This window comes from Oxyura jamaicensis, chromosome 2 (assembly GCF_011077185.1).
Source record: "Oxyura jamaicensis isolate SHBP4307 breed ruddy duck chromosome 2, BPBGC_Ojam_1.0, whole genome shotgun sequence".
Lineage (NCBI taxonomy): Eukaryota > Metazoa > Chordata > Aves > Anseriformes > Anatidae > Oxyura > Oxyura jamaicensis.
Window position 1 is genome coordinate 116,310,344 of NC_048894.1, and position 22,866 is coordinate 116,333,209.

General features: G+C 35.7%; 1 protein-coding gene across 3 annotated transcripts in view; it reads left to right on the forward strand.

Moving 5' to 3' along the window:
* The window catches only part of SNTG1 (syntrophin gamma 1), a 351,378-nt gene that overhangs the window by 181,028 nt on the left and 147,484 nt on the right, over positions 1–22,866 (forward strand). For 2 of the 3 annotated variants that reach the window (XM_035316859.1, XM_035316858.1), the window contains exons 2-3: positions 1,201–1,255; positions 13,268–13,402. In XM_035316859.1, the coding sequence (XP_035172750.1) occupies positions 1,229–1,255; positions 13,268–13,402 (162 nt within the window). In that variant the 5' untranslated portion in view covers positions 1,201–1,228. The remainder of the gene's footprint in view (positions 1–1,200; positions 1,256–13,267; positions 13,403–22,866) is intronic. The other variant, XM_035316860.1, reaches the window with a different exon arrangement.

A 22,866-nucleotide genomic window follows, 5' to 3' on the forward strand; every position in this document is an offset into this window, starting at 1 on the left:
ATTTGGGAAATGGATGTCAGGAGAGTATTTGTTGCATTTTCTATTTTATCTATGTGTAATTTAGAATATAAGGGAAAAAGGAAGTGTCGCCAAGGTGATCAGCAGGTAGATTCACCATGTATCAACAGTGGGAAGCAGTATTTATAGTCTGAGGACTGCCTTGCTGAAGGCCAATGGTTTTATTTGCCATGACAGCCCACAAGTCATAGGATAGATAACAGAGGCTCTCATTTTTCATTAATAACATTACCCAGCATATTAAACATGCTGTTTATTTACTTTTCAGAATAGTTGTTATTCATATGAAGCTTCATACTAAATTCACTAAACTATTATTTGGTCAAAAATAGATCTAATTTTAGGTTTTGTATCTCCAGTCATTGAATGAAATGTCTATTTTGCCCAGGAAGTGTTTCCTGGAAATGTTATTGGCAGATTTATGAGCATTTCTGTTGCTAAACCAATAGCAGGACACTGTTACTCTCCTCTGATTAAAAAGCCTGTTCCAGTAGCTTTATCTCATAAATAAATGAATGCATAAGTGTGCATTGGGATGAGAACATGTTAGGTAAAGGCCTAGAAAAGTAATAATCACAGGATTTGGTGTGACATTTTGCACGTATATACACATATTCCCGACTTTTCTAACATTTGTTTTTTTCAACTCATAAATATTTCTGCAGTCAACACACTGTTAAATGACACTGGCTCCCTTGGAGAGATTATAAATGTGAGACAAAGGTATTGATACTTGATGGTTTTTAATTACAGGAAAAAAGAAAAACAGAAAAAAAAAATCTTTCATGAGAGAGCGGGCATTCTGAAGAACAACACTTAATTGTCTCCCTCTGAAGTGCTACTTTCCAATGTGCCCCTACTTTTGACAATAAATGAAAAATAAACTCAGACTTGCAATAAGAAAAGTAAGTTTGAATGTCCCATGGGTGGAAGGAAATTGTGTGAATACAAGAATTCCTCTGATTGTACTCAATGAAACCAAGTTGTGTACTTTTTAAGAAGCAGGAACAACTTAAATATCATATACTTCCCAATCCTGTTGCAACTTTGATCATTTCTCTTTTTAAGCAATGACTATAACTGGACCTGTCAAAGGGTAGATCAATTGCACAGCTCAGACATATGACTTCTATGTTTTGCAATATCCTTTTCATTCTAATGATATCTTTCTCTCTATTTTAGACAAATATCACTTGCTGTGTCATAGCACATGGATTTCAGGACCGCCTGTGAAGAGGTAGGATCAGATATTTTTCCTTTCAAACAACAGTAGAATAAAATCAATGCACTTTTAATCCTTTTTATATGCAAAACCCTTTCTACCCTCTTTTTCTGAAATGAGAGGAATTATATAATCAGATGTAAGTTATTCAGTTGATCGCTTCATGGTGGCAGGCAGACTTTGTAGCAGAACATGAAAAATTTGCACAGGTGTATTCATCACTAGCCCTCACTTCTGTCCACTCCAATTTACTTCTTCAGCCACAATATAGGTGCAAGTAATTGTGTTGTATGTGAGCTTTGTTCTTAGTGATGTGTTTATATTTGAAAGTATGTACATGAATTAAAACATCAATGGAGCCAGAAATCTGTCTGTCACTGTTCAGCAAAATCAAAAGGAAAATGTAGGAATATTAAAGGGTAGGGAGAGAAGGGAAGCTGCAAAGTTGACCCATAGAAAAGTATTTTATTTTGATTTGATGAGGTAAGAGAGTAATTTTCACTTAACATAGGTACAGTTTCATAACATCAGTATAAAGCAATTTAGTTCCCCTCCAAGGAAGTGCTTTTGTTTCTGTGTTCATACTACCTTTACCTTTAAAAAAAAGTAAATGAGATGCACTAATATATGTTAAAAAGGGCATCAAATTTTCTCAATGAGTTTCTATAGACAAATTGTTTTAATATGTTTGTGCAATGTTAGCGAGTTAGCAAGTGTTACAGTGAGAACCATTTACACCAAATTACATCATGATGGCAATGCATTATTAAGATTTTAAACATTATTAAGATTTTAAAATAGAGTTGCCTTTATGCTGAAAATAACAAACAGTGGTTAAGAAGTTATGACTGTCAACAAGAAAACTGGCCATATCTTTAAAGGTAACCATGATTCCTTAAAAAATAGAAGTGGAAGAATGGGAACAGCTCTGTACCAAGTACTAAATTCAGCTGAAAACAATTTTGGCTTGAGCACCTATGGGTGTAAATTAGATGGGGAAAGAGAAAATAATCAGGATGAAGGACATGAAATCATGACAGCCTTCTGAAAGGAGCAGAAGATAAAAAAACTAATTTTAGAGTGAAGCTTGTCTTTGGGAATGGATAGTATGATGGTTTTCCAGGATGCTATGTGACAGACTTTAGTACATGTACAATCTAAATTCCATAATACAGTATAACTGAATAATTTGCCTCAGGAAAAAAAAAAAAAAAAAAAAAAAAAATATCTGGCTAGATTATTTTTTGTTTCACTTTTTATCTCATGTATTTATTGAGCAAAACAGACAGATACAGTTTATTTTCTTAGGATTTTTATGGTGTTATTTAAACTGCAGACTAGTAGAGATTATTTAGTGGCAATTAACTTCACTCTGTGCCCAGCAGCAATAATGAGAACAGCCACAGAAAGATTACCTGGAATACGAGTCCTGTGTTAGCCTTTACAGTGCAAGTGTTTTTGCAGATCTGTTTCATTCACTATCTGGCTTCTAATCAGAGCGTTTGTTTCAAGTATAGGTCTTTAAAAATCACCTACTTTGTTTTGAGTTTCCATGATAGACAATGGAAGGACAGAGTGACTCTTCCCACCCTAAAATATTCACAGTCTGGAGAATCTAAGCAAGCACCGTTAGCTTTTAGATTAATAAAATGAACTAGATTCAAACCCAGTTTATCTGATTTGTGTAAAATGAGCCCTGTGCCACAAAACTAGTAGTACTACTTCTGAGAAATTCTTAAAACTATTGTGATCTACTATTTCCTCCTATGCAAATCAAAGTTAATAAAATACAGACTTTCAACCTACTTTCATCAAATGCTCTGCCTTTGGTTCCTCCCCTGAACATCTCAATAGTAAGTCCCGTGCAATCCAGAACTGAATCCCATACGCCCCACAGCCCTAGGCAGAGATGTTCCTTAGTCCCAAAAGTGGTCTGTCATTGTCTCATTGTGGTGAACCCACCAAAATGGGTTCATCACATTCATTACACCTGGAAACTGGGGCTGAGCCTATCCCAGGACAACTTTGGGAGGGGATCAGACAGGGTGTCCCTCCCTCCGAGTCCTTGTTTTAGCTTTACACCTGTCCCACATTATGTCTGTGTGCCCCTCTGGGCCTGTGGAGATGGGCCTTTGATAGGCTGATGGCTTCTGCGATGGCCCTGGCAAGTTGATACTTGCGCTGCCACCATCTGCAATTGTCTTTAATCCTTTGTGTGTGCAGGCAAGATTTTATCACGTAACCTAACAGTTATGATTTTCATTTAATTGGTTACCAGAAGAGTTTTTTTTTTTTTTTTTTTTTTTTTCCTCCACTAATGTGGAAAACTTCCTTTGAATTGCTCTATCCAAGTCTTATGGAATTACTTAATAAGGTTGTTCATTTGAGCTTAGTATGAGAAGTTATCATCCATTCTGGCAGTTATATTTCAATTCCAAAATGTATTTAAGTCAAGACATTATCTCTGAGCTTCTTGTAAAAGTGATGATAGAGACAAAAGAAGTACTGCTATGGCACTGCCTTCTTAGTTAACTCACAGTGTCATTCCACTGGCACATCTTCAGCAATGGTTTAGTCACTTCAATCTGTATTTTGTGTTCAACCTCTTATCAGTTTATTTCATATTTATTTACTGACAGAAAATTTTAAATGGTTCTAGATTTTACTCCACAGTATTTTTGTTTAATAGGTTATCTAGTCAGTACATTTACAAGTTTAAGCCTGTCCTCTGTTCCCAAGTGCATCAAATTCTTGATAATTCTATATACTATAGAAGTATAACTACTAGGCACTTTTTGATAATGGCAATGAAGACTGCCATGAGGCCTTTGTCTTCTTCCGTTCTTTGCTTCCTTTCTTCTGTGTATCTTATTGCCCTTCTTTCACCATCCTCCAGAGACCTGTAACCACCAGCAATAGAAGAACTGAGATCGCTCTACAAAAATGATGAGTGGGGCTCAGACTCTCCTCACTGGTACTTCCATCCCCATCCTTGCTAATGGCAGTAAGTGGTTTGAATAGAGTTTCAAATAGCATAAGAACAAAATATTCCACATAGATACACAAAGGACAAAGCACATTATTCATGATGTCCGTGGCATAATCGAGTTTTTCCTAAAACAACTCTGTTGTTGTGAGTTAATCTCAGTAAGCGGCTAAGCCCCACACAGCTGTTCACTCACTTATCCCACAGTGGGATGGGGAAGAAAATCGGAAGAGTAAAAGTGTGAGGACTCATGGTTGAGATAAGACAGTTTCATGGGTAAAGCAAAAGCTGCACGCACAAGCAAAGCAAAATAAGAAATTCACTCACGGCTTCCCATTGGCAGGCAGGTGTTCAGCTTTTCCCAGGAATGCGGGGCTCATCACATGCAACTGTTACTTGGGATGACAAATGCTATAAATCCTAATGTCCCCCCTTCCTCCTTCTTCACCCAGCTTTTATTGGTGAGCACGGCATCATATGGTGCATAATAACCCCTTGGTCCATTTGGGTCAGGTGTCCTGGCTGTATCATCTCCCCTCCCAGCTTCCTGTGTACTTGCTGGCAGGGCAGTGTGAGTATTTTGGTGCTGTGCAAGCATTGTTCAGCAATAGCACTGGAGTGTTATCAACAGGGTTTTGGTCTCAAATCAAAAAAATTGTACCATACAAGCCACCGTGAAGAACATTAACTATCTCCCAGCTCAAACAAGTACATCTGTTCATTCTAAATAACTGCTACTCTGGTGCATCAGGTATCTTTGTAGGAACTGTAGTCTCTTCCTAGTACCAATGCTTTCATACATCCCTTATTATTTTCTAGTGGCAACTATAACAGAATCACAGAATGATTAATGTGGGAAGGGACTTCCAGAAGTCACCTTGTCCAACCCCCTGCTCAAGCAAGGCCACCCAGACCAGGTTGTCCAGGCCCATGTCCAGGTGGCTTTTGAAGATCTCCAAGGAGTGAGACTCCAACCTCTCTGGGAAACCTGTGCCAGTGCTCCATCACCAGACATAAAAAAGTGCTTCCTGATGTTCTCATCCACTTGTTCTACTTAGGTGACTTGTAGCAGAAACACACTATAATGTCACCTTTGATGTCTAGAGGTATTTGGCTTGAGATTTGGACAACGATGGTCTTACCTACATGTAGATATCTGCATATGCAGTTTGTGCCTAAGTTCTTGCAGCAGATCTTAATAGTGCAGACAGTGAAGCCTAGTGAATAGTTTCCCCAAAACCTGATGATATCTCAATTGCTCTTTATGCTTTATTGACTTTAATGAGCAGCTCTTCATTGATTATAATGAGACCTTAGAAGACAGATACAGTTTGGTGTCAATCTCAACATGATTCTGATGATTATTTTCTTCCTAAGAATTTTATCTGTAGATTATGCTGCTTTTCAAGGCATTTTGAAGTGGTTTTATTCTTCAATAAAACACCTTCAATGTTAAACGAATCAAAAAAAAAGGAAAAGAAGGAAAGGAGAGGGAGAGGGAGAGGGAGAGGGAAAGGGAGAGGGAGAGGGAGAAGGTAACTTCAGACTCTGACATGATTCTGTCCTCTCCATTGAAAATACCCTTCTGATAAAATCAAAGACTTGGGATGATTATGCTGCACTAGGATCTTTTCCCTAGGGAATGCTGTTTTTTCTTGTTGTTTTTTGTTTGTTGTTGTTGTTTGGTTTGGTTATTTATTTGTTTTTAAGAGTATTTTCTCTGTATTTTATGAACAAGCAGCATTGGCTGCTTTCAAACTTTTCAAACTTCCTTGCTTTTGAAATCTCATTCTCTACTTTTGATACCTTGGCTTTATTTTTATTTTTTTTTTCCTAAGATCACTATAAAATCATTTATATTAGTAAATATTTTTGTTTTAACATTTGTTATATATTTATCTGTTTTTACAATACTGGCTATTGCTTCTTTGAAGATTTACTTTGATTTTCTAAGCCGTTGTCCTCTGCTTTATGAATCCCATGAATATTTCCATAGACTTCACAAACTTTATAATGATATGTTCACAGCTCTAGTTTTATTTTAACATCCTTTTTTTTTTTTTTTTCCTTTCACAGAATGTATTTTAATTTTTAAGCAATATTTTGGCCTTCTCATTACTTTCTTTAATAAATCTTGTTATACACTGTTTTGGACTGTCTAGTCCCCATTGTGCCAGTTTATGATCCACATATTTCTGCCTAAGCTTCTGCCTAAGCTAGTGATTTCCTTTGTTTATAAATACTTCCAATTTGCAATGCTGGGATTTCTAATCCCTTAGTTTTTGTGTTTTTCTAAATCCAGCTTCAACTCATAATTTAATCCCAAAACCACAAGACAGAAAATGACTGACAATTTATGATGCCTGTGAGAATGTCTTATTAACAGACTAATTAAATTTGAAGAATATATGTGAATATATATGTGAAGAAACACATACATGCTCACAATAGCCTTCAGTTTTATATTGTCCTATATCTTGGCCTCAATTGTAATGATATAATCTATTCCCACTAAGCTCATTGGCAATTCAGGAATTAAAACTTGCTTATTTATAGTGTCAAAAAATTAAAGTTTTTGCTCTAAAAAGGTACCTTCATTCAAAAAGAAGCTCACATGCATATAGGTATATTTATGTAAATGCAGATAAATAAATGTTCATTTTCCAAATGTCCAATTTACATATTGAATTAAATAGACTGTATGAAACATAGAAAATTCTCTGTAGGACTTTATTATTTTGAGAAAACAGCTTAGCAAGAATGCCATAGCCAAATATTCATACCTGGGAAATCATAGAAAAAAAAAAAAGATGAAGACCAAATTTGATATTTTCTTTAGTTCTCTTAGGTTGGAGTGTAGAATTCATGTGCAGGAAATAGCTTCTTGTCATTTGAGTTGGAAAATGTTAGTACCTGATACAACAGGCTCTGAATGACAAGCTGAACACATTCCCATGTATCTGGGCTATATTTTTGACAGTGTAACTGCTTTTCACCTGCACTAGCAACACTCCCACAGAATGAGTAGCTGGACCGTTTAAAAACAACATTTCTGTGGTTCTGACATATTCCTACCTCCTATATTCATTTCCATTACCTTCTGATTCAATTTCCTTTTTTATTATTATACCTGACGTTATAAAGCAGTGACAGGTATATCTCCGTATGCCCAGAGGTCAGCTTCAGTTCAAATACGCATCCTAAAGTGCATCTGAAGTGAATTACCTACATATTTAAAGCAGTCTCTGAAACCATTCTCCTTATTGGTATCAGATTCTTGATGGTAAAACTAAATTTCAGGGCTCTAAACTAAACTGCAGAGGCTTAATATGTTTTTGAAGACACCAACCAAAGCCAAAACTAAAAGTCTGGATCATTTTGCATAGAAAATGTGTTGACATATATATATATATATATATATATAATATTATATTCTCTTTCTTTCTTCCACTGGTTCATGAACTGAACTATTATTGGGTGCCTACTGAAGTGACAAGGTCAAGGTCCTTTTACTGATCTGAAACTGGAAGAACTAAAACTAACTACATTATTTTATTACCAAAGGGCAAAAGTAATAGATAAAATATTTTAACCAAAAGATATATTCATTTCTTGAAAACTAATGAAGATTAAAATGGCCTGGGATACTGATTAGGTCTCCTCCAGAACAAAACACTGAAAAAGTTTTAGATTATTATTTTTTTAATGTAAATGACAAAACAAAAAATATGGAAAAAGTCAACATTAAAAAAATATATATCTTTAACAGAAAACCTGCTACTAACCTTATTTAGGCCAGATAAATTTTAAAATATTGATGTTTAAGTCTTGCACAAAACTGACTCTGAGACCAATAGGTAACATTAAAGACGTGTCTCATAAAGTATTTATTTGGGTATATGTTTAGCAGAGAACTATGCTGCTAGCCTAAATGTACAAACTATAGCTTTAGCAGAATCACAAAGTCACTGAGAGTTGGAGGCTGGAAGGGACGTGTGGAGGCCATCTGGTTGAACTCCTTGCTCAGGCAGGGCCACCCAATGCAGGCTGCCCAGGCCCACGTCCAGGCGGCTTTTGAAGATCTCCAAGGAGGGAGATCCACAGCCTCTCTGGGCAATCTGTGCCAGTGCTCCGTCACCTGCACATAAAGAAGTGCTGCCTGGTGTTCAGAGGGAGCCTCCCGTGTGCCAGTTTGTGCCCATGGCCTCTTGTTCTGGCTCTGGGCACCACTGAAAAGAGCCTGGCTCCATCCCCTTTTGCTCTCACCATTCAGGTATTCAGGGACTTTGATGAGATCCCTCTGAGCCTTTTCTTCTCCAGATTGTACAGTCCCAACTCTCTTTTGTATGTATTTCCTCTGAAATTAATTCATAAATATTTGTGGAGGGTATATATATTGCACCAAGCTGTTAATAGTATGTGAGCATTTAAATGCTCACATACTTTAAGAGAAGTTATTAGGGACAGATCTTATACACAGCCAAAATGGCAATGTGGTATGAATCAGTGTAATGGAAAAAGGTTTTTAAAACATCTTTTTTTTTTTTTTTTTTTTTTTTTTTTTTTTCATTGCTTTGTTGCTAATAATGATCTGAGTGTGACCATATTCTTTGCAGAAGCAGCCTGCCTTGAGGGCTCTCCTACCTTTCTCTGACAGGGATCTGAAGCAGAAAGTTCAACACACATTGGCGTGGCAGAGCAAAGAAAGATCAGTTTTCAATCCCTCTTATAGCTACATTAGATCAGGAACAGTAAGCAGTTTCTAAACTCCTACCAAGGACATCAGCTCTTCCAAATGAGTGTTCCTTTGTACCTGGGCTACGAGGGTGTAGAATCAGATGGCAGAGGCAGTACTGCACAGGTGACAAATTCGCTGCATCTGTCACTAAGGTACAGCTACCTTCCTTCATCACTGCTTTGGATTGATACCACTTACTGCTCTCCCATACAAAAACTGATTCTTTCACCACTGTATCCTGCTTCCTTATCCATTCCTTAGCCTTCCTCAACCACTTCATTAACACATGCAACTTCTAGCATTCAGTTTTCTTGCCCTCCTTACAACAGGTGCCTAACTGTGTAAATAGGATGAAGAAAGCAGGAAGGTAGAAGTGTTAAGCAGGGCAGTATGGGCTCACTGAAACAGGCAGTCAAGGTGTATTGGATTTACAAAATGTTAGCAGCTGAACTACACTAGTATGCCCATGTCTGTTACAAGGCGATGCAGTTTATAATACGTTTGAGCACCAGAGGATGCCTTGCCTGACCTCACACTGACAGTTAACAGTAGCTCAGCTGACGTGACATATGCTATTTTATTGCTGTAGGCCAGGGGCAGGGCAGGGCCCTCTGCCAGTGAAGCGTAGACAGCTTGAAGGGAAATCCACACCCTCTTGTGGAATCTCGTAAAAATTAGTAACGGGAACAAAAGCTAAAATCAGCCACAGTCTTGCACCCCTGCACCTGATCCACAGGCACGCCACCTATGCTCTTCACATGTAAGAGATGGGAGGGAGGTAAAGACTAGGCAGCCTGCCTGATCTCCCTTCAGCCAGGATAATTTTACTGGGGTCACGTAGATGCCAAATGTTGATGTGCACTGTGATTTTACATGAAAGCATATCTGCAGGATATCTTCCCTGAGATCCAGCTGAGGATACAGGAATTTATGTGCTTATTTGACACAGTTTACTGGATGCTTTGAGGAGGGGAAAAAAGAAGAAAAAATAAATGTCAGGAGATTAAAAAAAAAAAAACATAATGGAAAAAAAGTGACAGTCTTTGTTCTCAAGGACTTGTCTTAAACTTATCTAATGAAACTGAACTACATTTTTAGCATTGTCTTTTAGGATCTTCTCCTTTACATGGTTGTTAATACTGCTCTCAGGTAGCAGAGGGAAGGAGGTAGCATAATTGAAGCTTTAATTTTGAACTGTGTCATAAACCGGTTTTCATAAAACCCAACAACAGTAAAGTGGTTCATTACATTTTTGAGTGTCTGATGTAAATAAGATCCCTGAATGTGTGTGATCAGTCTTCCCAAGGGCCAAAATATTTTACTGTTCCCAACCTTGGTTTTCTTGTTAAGAGTGAATAGAGTCAGCCCACATGCATTTAGAAACTGACTTGAATTTTAATTTATTTTTTCTTAATGCCTAATTGTGTCTGCTATGGTTATGTGCCTCTTAATTCCCTCAAAGAAGCCCCTCAGCTTTGTGCAAAGATTCGTTGGAGACTTTATAGGGTAATTGACCAAATCAGAAATGTGCAGTCAAGTAAGGCAGAGCTACTAAAATCATTGTATCAGAGGCAGAATTTACCCCATTGCCAGTTATCCAGGGGAGGACAAAAGACATGTCTGCAGAAGACATTTACTGCAGAATGAAGGTATTTTATAAGCAGTATATGTTTGTGGGCCAGCCTCTTTTGTTTCACCGTAGTTATTTACAGCCTGCTCTGTTCAACTTCCACTATCACTTATTGCTTCCTTCACAGCTCCATGGGAAGAAGAGTCTTCTTAGCACATAAAGCAGAATTAATAAGGAGAAGAAGCAGGGCAACTTAACAATATTATATTCTCTTTATTTTAATTTTGTAAGATTTTATGTATGCTATGAGAGGGAATTTTTCAGTGGTGCTGAAAACTCCTAACTCATTCTGCTGATCCATTTAATTAATTTCCTTGCACATGTCAATTTGTACGCCATCCTGTTGCAAAAAATACACATAAATACTAAACAAGGCAATATGCTTTCTTCTGACCAGAGCACCCACTGACATCTGTATCAGTTCAGCATGAGGAGCTCTTCATTTTTTTTTCTTGAAATTTAGAATAAAATCTCTCAAATATATGGCTAAATTATACGTATTTCCTACTGCTGATCAAGGGAAAACAATTTCCTAAGTTTGAGTGTTGAACATAGAGCAGAAGTAAAAGGAAAGTTCGTCAGTAAAGAATATTACATAAAAAAAAATACCTCTTTTAATGCCTCTTGAGAGCAATTTAAACTTTTCTTCTTCCAGTTATATACTGTCAGTTCCATATTTGTGTTTGTTCTTTTCATGCTAGGGATGTAAGGTATCAGAGTGTATTATGGGGAGATCTTCCAAATGCTCTTTTCACCTCTTGTCTGAGAAAGCCCTTAGATTCATCCAGGTCAGCCATTGCAGAGAAAGTTCACAGCAAGACTTCTGTTTCCTTGATCTCCTCTTAAGTCAATTTTTATTTTTTTATTTTTTTTTTAGTAGTGGATTGAAATCTGACCTGAATTAAGACATGGGAAGTTCTATTATTGACATTGATTTGACATTGATGAGTCCAAAATTTTAAATCATTTTTAATGAAGAATGATTTTCTGAGATACTTTAACAATTACCTATATATTTGTATCTATGCATATAGGTATAGTTATCCAATACTAGTAAATTCCATGTTATAACACTAAATTCTTACAATATTTGTAAGCAAATTTCTAATACCCCAAATGCCCTACCAACATAACATTTCCCCTTATGAATCATTATACAGAGTGCTATCTTCAACACAGCCTTCAGGGAAAGATTAAATACTGTGGGTGCTTACACATTCAGATTTTTTCACTGCTCAAACCTCTTACAGATGGTGCCCCAAAACTAGCACAAACAAGTATTGCAAACAAAGATTGTGTTAAATTGTTTGAAAACCACATACTGTATACTGAAGAATCCTACAAAACTCCTGACCTCTAGCCATAAATGGAAAATACAAAAGTGAAGCATGATTTAATTTACTGGAAGGAGTTGCATTCTTTGATCTCTTTTCTCTCATTCTTAACTTCAGCATTCTCATTTGACAAGTACTATAAAAGCATAAGTCAGTGTTGTGCTCACAGTTCAGGAAAAGCTCACAACAGGTTCATGTAGGCTGTTACTGCTTAGAAGTGATTAGTTTGGAGGTATTAAGAAATTATATGTCCTTCTGTGTCAAAATTGGTGCACTATGCAGGAACATCAACTTTTTTAAGTGAGGTGTAATCATTTAATCCAAAGTCGGAGACAGCGTAGCTGCCTGTGGTGGTTTTACTCAGCTGGGCAGCTGAGCTCCACCACAGCCACTTTCTCACTACCTCTCCTCAAAAGGGGAAAAAATGTGATGAAAAGGGCTCAAGGGTTGAGATAAGGCCAAGGAGATCACCCACCACATCACGGGCAAAAAACAACTCAGCATAGGGATATTAATAAAATTTATTGCCTACCACTACCAGACTAGAACAGTCAGAAACTAAACTAAAATCACCATTTAGCCTATCCACTCTCTTTTACCTCTTCCCCCACGTGGCGCAGGGGAACGGGGAATGGGGGCTGCGGTCAGTCCCTGACGCTTCATCTCAGCTGCTCCTTCATGGTCCCTCCCTGCCCCTGCGCCCCGTGGGGTCCCTCCCACGGGATGCCGTCCTTCCCCAACTGAGCCTGCGGGGGCTGCCCACAGGCAGCAGTCAAGCACTGCTCCCACACGGCTCCGTCCCACGGGGTCCATCCCCCAGGAGCAAACGTGGGGGGCTGCAGGGCTGGTTCTCACTCCTTGCTCTCCCAGTTGCTGTTGCCCAGCATGTTTATTTATTTATTTATTTATTTCCCTTTCTTAAATCTGCTCTCCCATATGCCCAACCAGCATCACTCCCTGTCTCAGCTCTGGCCAGCAGCAGGTCCCTTTGAAGCCAGCTGAAAATGGCCCTTATCTAACATGGGGCAGCTTCTGTACTCTTCTCAGAGAGGCCACCCCTGCAACCAAAACCTTTCCATGTAAACCCAATACACTGCCCTGAAGGAGTGTCATAAATTCATTATGGGCAGAATAGAAAAGATTTTGATTTTATAGTTGAAAAATCTGCCTTCACTCAGTGCTTACCGCGGCTGATTGTTCTCTTGTAATCTGAGCAGAGTAAATAAATACTATTACCTGGTAATAGTGTAGGATATTTGTTGATGTATTTGTGGATGGATTCTGGCAATACAGTATGCTAACCAAGAAAACTTTTTTTTCTTTATTCCTTCCTTTGAAGACAAAGACAGGGATTTGTTTGCTGCAGGATGGTAACCAGGAGCCTTTCAAAGTGCGACTGCACTTAGCCAAAGATATTCTGATGATCCAGGAGCAGGATGTGATCTGTGTGTCTGGTGAGCCTTTCTATTCTGGTGTAAGTAGTTTTCATTTATTCTTTTAAGATGTACTTTATGAAAAGTAAAAATACTGTGTATGTGTACATGGGCGTGTGTGTGTACATATGTATGCATTTAATCTCAGGTGAATATTTAATTTTACATTTTTAACACCAAGTATATTTTAGTATAACGTCTACTGAGAGTAAATCCTAGCAATACCCACCTAGGAAACAGCAATAACAACAAATAAGTTACATGCACGACTATACTATTTTTTCTGTGCATTGACCCCTGAATCCTGCTGCCACTTAATACAGTAAGGCAGTGACTTTTACAAGAACAAAACAAAACAACAACAACCAGATGTACTTAGATATCTGAGCATTGTCTGTGGAGTTGGTAAGACAGCTGATGGTTAACTGTTATGGCAGGGCTTTACAGGATCAAGGTGCAGCAATGTTGTTATCCTTCATATCTTTGTTTTCTTCATGTTGTAGTATAACACTTCATAGATACTGTCAGTCGATGATGTGAGGGTCACCAGTTGAACTGGCAAGTTACTTTAATACGGATGGACTTGAGCTGAAACAATGCAGTAGTGTGATTTACATATCACATGATGTGTCAGATCTCTTATTTTACATATAATTCTGGGGATAAGAAACTAGGTCTGTAGACAATTATTTGGAAGATCTGTGAAATGTATTGTTGAATAATATTGTAGGTTTTTTGAATTATTGTAATGATAAGTTTTTATTTAGAAGATAGCAAAATAAAATAAAAACATTTTTTATTCTTTTATAAAGACATGCTGTAATTCTATTTTGTAGAGTGATTTTTAATTTTCTTTTGAAACTTTTATGAACATTTTGTTCTCCCATTCAGCTAAATAAAATTATTGTAGGAATTCATGTTAAATCCTCTTAGACATAGTGCTATAATACCTGTTACTGCAAACATACTCTTACTAGTATTATGTCTGTCTATATTATTATTTAATTACAGCAGTTGCCACATCCCTGTGTCTCTAAATACAAGTATAATAAAAAGATAAAAAGCAAAATATAGAAATAAATTCGTAGAATGTTAGTGGTGCTGACAGTATGGAAAATTGATGGAAAATTTGTAGAGGAATCCATCTCAAAGTGAATGTTTCTGATCATTTCTCTGAAACAAGAGTGACATACTGTCTATGGTGTCTCCATACACATTGAGTTTATCTGCATGACAAATCTGTCTTTTGACCATTTCATTCTGTACAACTTCTTAATACAAATCTATGAGTTGTATATGGAATAAAGATGGTCCTCTTACTAATCAGACTGTACTGTTCCTTGACGTATAGGATGTCTAGCAACCCAGGCAGAAATTATGAGTTCAAGCACTGGCTATAGCTATAGCTGCTCAATTAGCATCACACGCTGCAGCATTATTACTCCACCAACACCATTCTGACTTTATTTATTAAAAGATTTTATCACTCATAAATATGACTTTCATTATTGTGCTGTAATATCTATTACTTCTGCTGAACTTTAAATGTCTTCATGAAATGCATATTTAATCTTTTTCCCACTTCACAGCAAAGCTTTCTCATACAGTTTTGTTTTTTTTTTTCCACTTTAGTTTTGCAACAGAACCATTGAAAATAGTGAATTTGCTTCACTGATTACACACCCCCTATTGTATTTGCGTATTGGATGCATAACTCATCAACTGATTGATATTAATATGGTGATGAGGAGTTTCTTTTCTAATGGCAGTATTCATTGTTAGCCCAGTAACTCTGGAGCCCTTTACCCTGATTTCCTCTGGTCTTAAATCAGTAAGTTCATTCTAGCTAAGGATAATTGGCATTTCATAGATAGTGAACTGTCCTTTTATCACAAAACATTTAAATCATCTGGAATTATTTGTTGTGATTTTATAGCATGATCAGACTAGTCCCACATTCTTACTTTTTTGCATTTTTTTTCATTATTTTTTCTTGCTGTTATTAGGCTTCTTTTTGTTTGTTTGTTTGTTTGCTTGTTTTCCTATCTTTGCTTTGTTGATTTTTCTTTGTTCTTGATGTCATTCTAGATGATGGACCACATCTATTTTACTTTAACATACTTTTGATAGACTGAGTGGTTTCATTAGAAAATAATATTGAATGCCTCGTTGAATAAACTCTAAAGAATAAAAATAAAATTTGTAACTGAGGAATAATAGTGATAAATTTTACAGACAAGTAGCTACAGTGAAACACCTTTTTATTCTTTTTAAAATAATCTTCAAATAATTTGATTACAGGGTTTTACTTCACTGTTTAGGAACGAAAGACTGTTACTTTATTTCTAGTTTAGAACAGTGCCTCTTCTGTGTGTTGAGTCTGAATCAATTTGCATGCTCCTCTGTGTAGGAAAGACTTTAAACAGCCACTTAACTTTCCCGCGGTATCCTGATCTGCATCCTGCAGAATAATTTAAGTGAAGCAATGAGCCCTTAGGAGTGAGGTGCTGCTTAATGTGAGTACATGGAATAAGGAGCTAGTTCTTAATATAGAACACTTCCTTTTTAGTGGAAAACAATTGTAATTTCTCAAACCAAAGAGGGGCAAAGAAACCTTGTCTCTCCTATCACTGCATGCAATTTGGAGTAATAAAATATGTAAAAGATTATAAGCAGCATAGCTTTAAAACAGTGTTAAACTAAAAAAGAAAGCATCTGTTTCTTTAGTAGGTTGAACAGAATAATGGTGTTCATCAGGATCCTACATCAGTCATGCATGAAGCAACACCATAAAACATCAAAGAAAGGTAGTTCAAACAACCACAGATTAGATCTAAATTTCAGTATCAGTTGCACCAAGTATTACAGACATTTCTTTATGTATACAACGTGAAAGACTTGCTTTCAAGGAAATAGAAACATTGTGGGTTCACTGTTATGCTACTATTGGGTATCTGATACAGATTTGAACTCCAGTGCAAATGAACGAGTGAGATAAGAATATTTTGTGAAACTTAAAAGTCTAGAAGACAGCATCTTTACAAATGCAAATGAAATCCTTGTCTGTGGAAAGTTTTGATGTTAGGGGAAGTGTATATGTGGCTTTTGACTAGTGTGTGTGCTGAAGATACCCTGAGACTCTGTGTGAGAAAACTGGAAGATGAGACCAGTGCCTGTTAGGTCAGGTACATTTTTATTTCTCCTAAAGTAGTAGACTCTCACACAACATCTGCTCATAATTGTGGTGCTGCCAACACATAGCTTTCTTATCATCACAAATTTCTACAAGTAATGTACCACATTACTTGTGGTACAGTACAGTCAGGATTTTTACTTGTTTCATTTGAAAAAGAAATCCCCTGAAAACAGCTGAACTATACCACATGTGAACTTCATAGCAGAAGAATTTTTATTTTTTTTTTTTATTTCCTTTTAAATGTATTCCTTGAATTGCAGGAAATTTTACTTACAAAATTTTACTATATGATGTTCAAGATGACAATGTGTGATAAGGTGAAACCCAGTCTTTTAGATGTATATGTAAATAGACCAGACTAACAAGGATTGCTTGATATTGTCCTTGCTGAAAATTAGGACAGGAGTGGGGATATAAGATATAATACCCTAAGATATAATACACCCTAAGATATAGGGTGTATGGTTTGAAACACAAATCTTCAGTAGGCTAATTCCTAGGAAAAGTTTTAATCTTTACTGTTACAGAATCACTTTTATTTGTTCATTTTGCAGTTAATCCTTACAGTTTCTGTCACCTTTTGTGAATATTTGAAACTCAAGTAAAAGGGTTACTTTGTTTTTATCCAGAAAAGTACTTTACCTGTTGAAGGAACATTTTTTTTTTTTTTTTTTTTCTTTTTTCAAACAGATTATGTTTGTTTGCTAATTGTACTCAGGCAAGAGGTTTTGTTTTGTTTTGTTTTGTTTTTCTATTGTAATATATCTGCATGTAAGATCCATAAACCAATGATGACAATGTACCATCTGACAAGATGAATGGTTGAAATCACCTACTGTTTTTCTAAAAGACTGAAAATAAACTCTGAGCAGCTGGCAAAATGCTAACTTTTGTTACCAGGACAATTTGTTTTAAAATAATTTTCTTACGAGTTCTGTTGAAGAGTCTAGATTTTCTGAAATACATTTAACTCACTGATGAAAAGATAGAAATGATTCTCATTCATTTTGAGTAATCTAATTTTATGCTGCTATGTAGTCATGCATTATTTAATTAAATGTCTCATAATTTCTTCTAGCATTTTTATATTAAGGATGTTTTCAGAAGATTGATGTGAAGATCATTTGTACTTTCTATACTAATAAAAAAATGAATGCATGTTTTTGGTGATTTTGTAGAGCTCTCCAAGTAGTATAGCATTTCTCTAAGGATTTAACTGAGTTTGATACAAATGTATTTGAAGTTAAACTCTGGACTATAATTGTTTTTTGGATAGGTAAGAGGCTTTCATCTATAAACACCTTTTCCAAGGTCAGAAAGTAAGACTGAGTTAAACTATTGAGCTGAAGCCAGATCTGATTTCTGGCATTACTAATCACACAGCCATTCTTCTTTTTCTTGTAAAGATAAGAACCTATTACCTTTAACCTTGTCCTTTTGCTACTGTGAAATCAACTACATTGAAAGGTTTACAACTCTATACTGTGCCCATATTTACTAAAATTAGTTGCATTAAGTATTTTTCAGCTTACAGGATTTGCACAATAAACTGTTTTTCTTGATTTTTTTTTCTTAAAATATAAAGCCATTGTTCATTTTTAAGTATAAATGTAAATTCAGAACATATCAGTTAACCCCAACTTGCATGAGCAGTCAGATGAATTTATCATATTTCCCTTGCTTGCTGCACATTTTAGAATTTTGGAGACTTACTGAAAGTGTATTTTATATCTGTTACCGCGAATCACTCTTTTTTGAGAGTTTGAATTTTTTCTTTTCATATATTTTGGTGTAGGTAAAACAAGTTCAATTAATATTAGGAATACTAAGAATTATAAAAAATTGTGAAAAAAATTTGAAAAGCTTAAAATAGTAAACATAAGGGTTTGATTATTTTTTTTTCTGCTTCCTATTTATTTCTGTGTTAATTTACTGTTTTGATTCTGATGTGAGACTGAGCAGTATGAACAGTGCCAAAGTAAAACTCCCTGTCCAGCAGAGAACTGCAAATATGTGAATGGAAACCTTTCAAACATTTTTCATGTGTTACCTTTGCAAGACTACCAGTTATAATGTGATTTTTTATTTTACTTTTTTATCATGTTGCTATCTGTCAGCTATTCAGAGGAGCAAATCATTTTTTATTTTATTTTATTTTTTTTTTCACAGAAAGCCTCAATCATCTATCAGATTGTGATAACTTTTATTTTCTTGCAAATCTGGACAGTTTGGAAGTGATAACCTAGACCTGACAAATGTAAACACAATTGTTTAGGGACAATGCAAGCCAATTTATTTTTCTGCATCTTAAAAATAAAAAGCTTAGTAATCTATTGGGACTGAAAATAAAATCTATTGAAGACTGCCACTTGTATGGCCAAATTTGAAAGACCAGAATAAAGTCTTCTCTTTGGTTTTATTTTTTTTCCTCACAAAGACAAATACTGAAAACCAGAAAAGGCTTGGAAAACCCAAAGCATTGATCAGTGTTTGACTGAAGCTTGCAGCTGGTAACTGCAGCTATCACGAAACAACAGAATGTGTTCTTTGCCAAGACTTGTGGAAACTAAAATCTGTACTGACCTTGGGTTTATGGGTTTTGTTTTTTATTATTATTCTTATGTTTATACATTTATTGATGTATTGAAAAATGCAGTACTTTGAAATAAACCAATCCTAGGAACAGAATTTTTACAAGTAGAAATTTAGGTCTTTCTGCTTTTAGGCATATGGTATAGGAATAGTAACATTTTGGAGTGAGAACGAGCAAAACGACAGGTGCTCTCGCTCATTAGAGTCAGTGTTAGCAGTCTACACAATACAGCTGCATTTACCACACTCAATCTCTAGCACAGCTGCAAAGGAACTGGGATTTCCAACTAACCAGGCATTCTGCTGTCCTCCCATACTGCCACCCCTCTCCAGTTACATGAGGAACTGAAATAAGGTGACAAGTTTTGAATGTCATGCAGTTACTAGCAGCTGAGCAAGGCTGCTGGTTAATGCTGCTAGTTCAGACTGGAGATGTAAGTGACCTGTATGTTTTTAGAATGAGTGTAAAGTTTGACTGCTCATGTCAATTAATCCAAAGAAATACCAATAACAAAAGAGTAAAGCATTAACAAAAAGAGGATGTGAAATCTCTCTGCTTCAAAATGTAAGAAAATACTCAATGCATAAAGAAAATTCTTATGACGCTTTCATATGTCAATATGTGATGTTATCACTAAGGACCGCTAAAGTAAGAGTATAGCCTTGAGGATATTATGGCTTTAAATGTTTACAGATTGATCTGTAAAGTTGTTACCAATGTATTGTTCATATTTTTATATTTCATTGTTGCATTTTTAGAATTATGTCTTAACATCCCCCCACCCCCCCCTTTTTTTTTTTTCTTTTTTTCTCTACATTTTTGCTTGTCACTGTGCTATTGTAGATTTTTCTTCAGGTCTATTCTTGTTTTCCAACTACTACTTTCACCCCTGCCTTGGTTCAGCTTTTTTTCCGTGTTGTTCCATGTATATATATATAGTACCTTGGTGTCTGTTCCATCCACTGTAAAAGCAGAGTTCTTGTTTTCTGCCTGTATACAATTAATGATTACATAGGATTCTGTACCTTCTTTTCCTGTTTATTTACTGTTGGTATGTGCTTACAAGGTCATTCTTCACTTCTAATCTCATTTAAGATGATGGTGATCTCAGGAAGATCATAGTGCTGTTTAATGAGAAATGTTCTTATATCTTTAATTAAAGCCTAAAAAATACTGCTTTTCTGTTCCACTGCATAGATCTCATAGGAAAAAGATTTTTGGCAAAACTCTTAGCTCTCTTTTCCAGTCACTGAACACACACGTGGATGAGGAATTTTCTGAATACAGGCATGGAAAATGCTGACAGCTTGGCAGCATTTTTGAGTTTTTCACTAAAATGATAACTACTTTTGTTCTGTTCCAGGAAGCAGCTTCTGAAACACTCCTCTGAATCCTGTGTTTAAAGATCCTAGGAGATCTAACTCTATTTCTTATAATGTAGCTAACAAATGTGATAATGAAATTACAAGCTAACAGGATGTTATTTAATCTTGATATCAAACTAGGTAGATTTTCATCAGAATCAAGTTTTATTTGTGAAAACTTGGAGATGGCATTGTTTTGTGAAGCTGCAAAACCAATGCAAACTCAATTGTAGAATGCTACCCCTGTAAATAAAGAAGGGAAGGCTAAATTAGGTAAAATATTAATAGACAAGTCTACATCTGACGTAGACTTTCGGTTAGATTTTGTTTTAAGCACATAATTGGAATCAATGAAGCAGGACCGTCATTAAGCTAGAACAACATAAGTGGTGTATTAAGATATGTAGTGCGCTTCCTTACTATTAAAAAAAGATGTGTTGCCTTCTAGAGTTATCATCATATTTTATCAATTAATAATTGTAAGGCATTTAAGAACTTAGAAAGCTGTTAAACTAGTGAAAAGCAATTTATTATTCTTATTGTTCATTTGAAATGCTAATTAAAGACATCAGATCGATTTATTTATTTATTTATAAAGTTTACTGGTCAGAATTCTTTATTACAATAGTCATTATATTTCACATAAAAACCTGGTGCGTTGTAGATGAGATTTTTTTTTCAGTTCACCTTGGCTAAAGATGTCACTGAAAATGAAGCTTAGTTTAGATTTATCATAAGTAACATGCTGCAGAAGAAAACCTTGTTCAGATAAAAGAGTTTTCTGGCAAAACATTTCAAAATTGTTATCTGCTATCAAAATACTTACTCAAGTTACTTTGCCAACGGTAAATGGGAGGATGATGTTTCCAAAGTCAAAATTGACATCCTGGCTCTATACTCAGTGGAGGACACGGATGATGAAGATAATTACTACCTAACTTGGACACCTGCTTAGACTCATCTAGGCTGAATATATCGATTTTTCTGTATTGGTTACAGGAGAAAACTAGCTTTGACTATTGCCTACGTTTTATATGACTTAACTTTGATTAGATGAGTCCTTTATTTTTCTTACAATGTTTTGGTTAAAAGAAGAGAAGCTGATCAGAGCCAGGGTCTGATCCAACGCCAAGATTCTGGGTGTATGAAATGTGTTGATACTTCTCACAGTTCTGGAAAAGCTGTTTCACTGTATTATTTATGTGAGGTTTGTAGATGCAGATTAGTGGATTACCGATGGTTTATTAATGAAATACATCATTTGTATGTAATTCTGATGTTGAAGGTTGTTAAATGTTTGTATTTGTTAGCTATTGTGTTATGTAGAGTAGGACTTCCATAAGTCCTTACATTTAAAGTACTCCAAGGTAATACATTTCTTTGTGGGTCTGGGAAGTGTGTTGAATTAACCTAGGTTAAATACAATGCAATGCCTTACATGTAACACATAACTAGAGTGGATTTAATTTGCAGTATGTTCTTGATGTTCAATTCTGTTCAGTAACAGTCCAAACCTGAAATATTTAATATCCACTCTCAGTTGAGCTAGAAAATAACCTAGAAAAAATAGCATGTGAAATCCACTGAAAAACTGTTGTGCTGGAAAGTTACAGTTGCATGATTTTTTTTTTTTTTTTTAGTCTTCCATTTGCTTAGTGTTACACAATTTTGTCTAGTAAGTAATCTGCTATATTGGCAAAGCATTTTTGAAATATGCATTTCTTCCTCTTAAAAAATTAATGCCAGGCTCCAGTGTAAAATATTTCTAGTTTTCTGTCAGATGGTGTGGCAAACTCTTTCTCTCTCAATAATAATAATAAAAAGTAATCAAGTGTTTTCATGGCTTGCTTTGATCTGCCTTAGTTTGAGTGAAAACCAGAAAGAATATTTTACTGACTCTTTTATATGGGTACCTTTGTGTGTGTTGTGCTAAGCAAGAGAACATATATATTGCAGGCAGCTCTCTCTTAGTTTTTTTAGAAAGCATAGCTATAGTTTAGAATATATTCAGGTGCCACTACTTACACTTAACAGAGATAATGAGCTACAAATTTTTATGAAGATTTATGTTCTTCAATGAGCATAGTGCTTAATTTGTATTTTGTGGAGTGTGATATGCTTTGTTCCATGCATAGGTAATGTAATAGTATTATGTCAGTTTACCTTAATGCCAGCATTATGCCAGTTTAACCTGAACAGGTTGTTATTTATCAGTGTCTTCTTCAGTAACACAAGTATTTTCTGTTTGATTTGAACATCTATAACAAAAATGTTAGCATGCCTTGACTAGAATATACTACACAAGTTTTTGTTCTTAACTACATATCCAGCAGAAGATAGAAGTGGAAATGA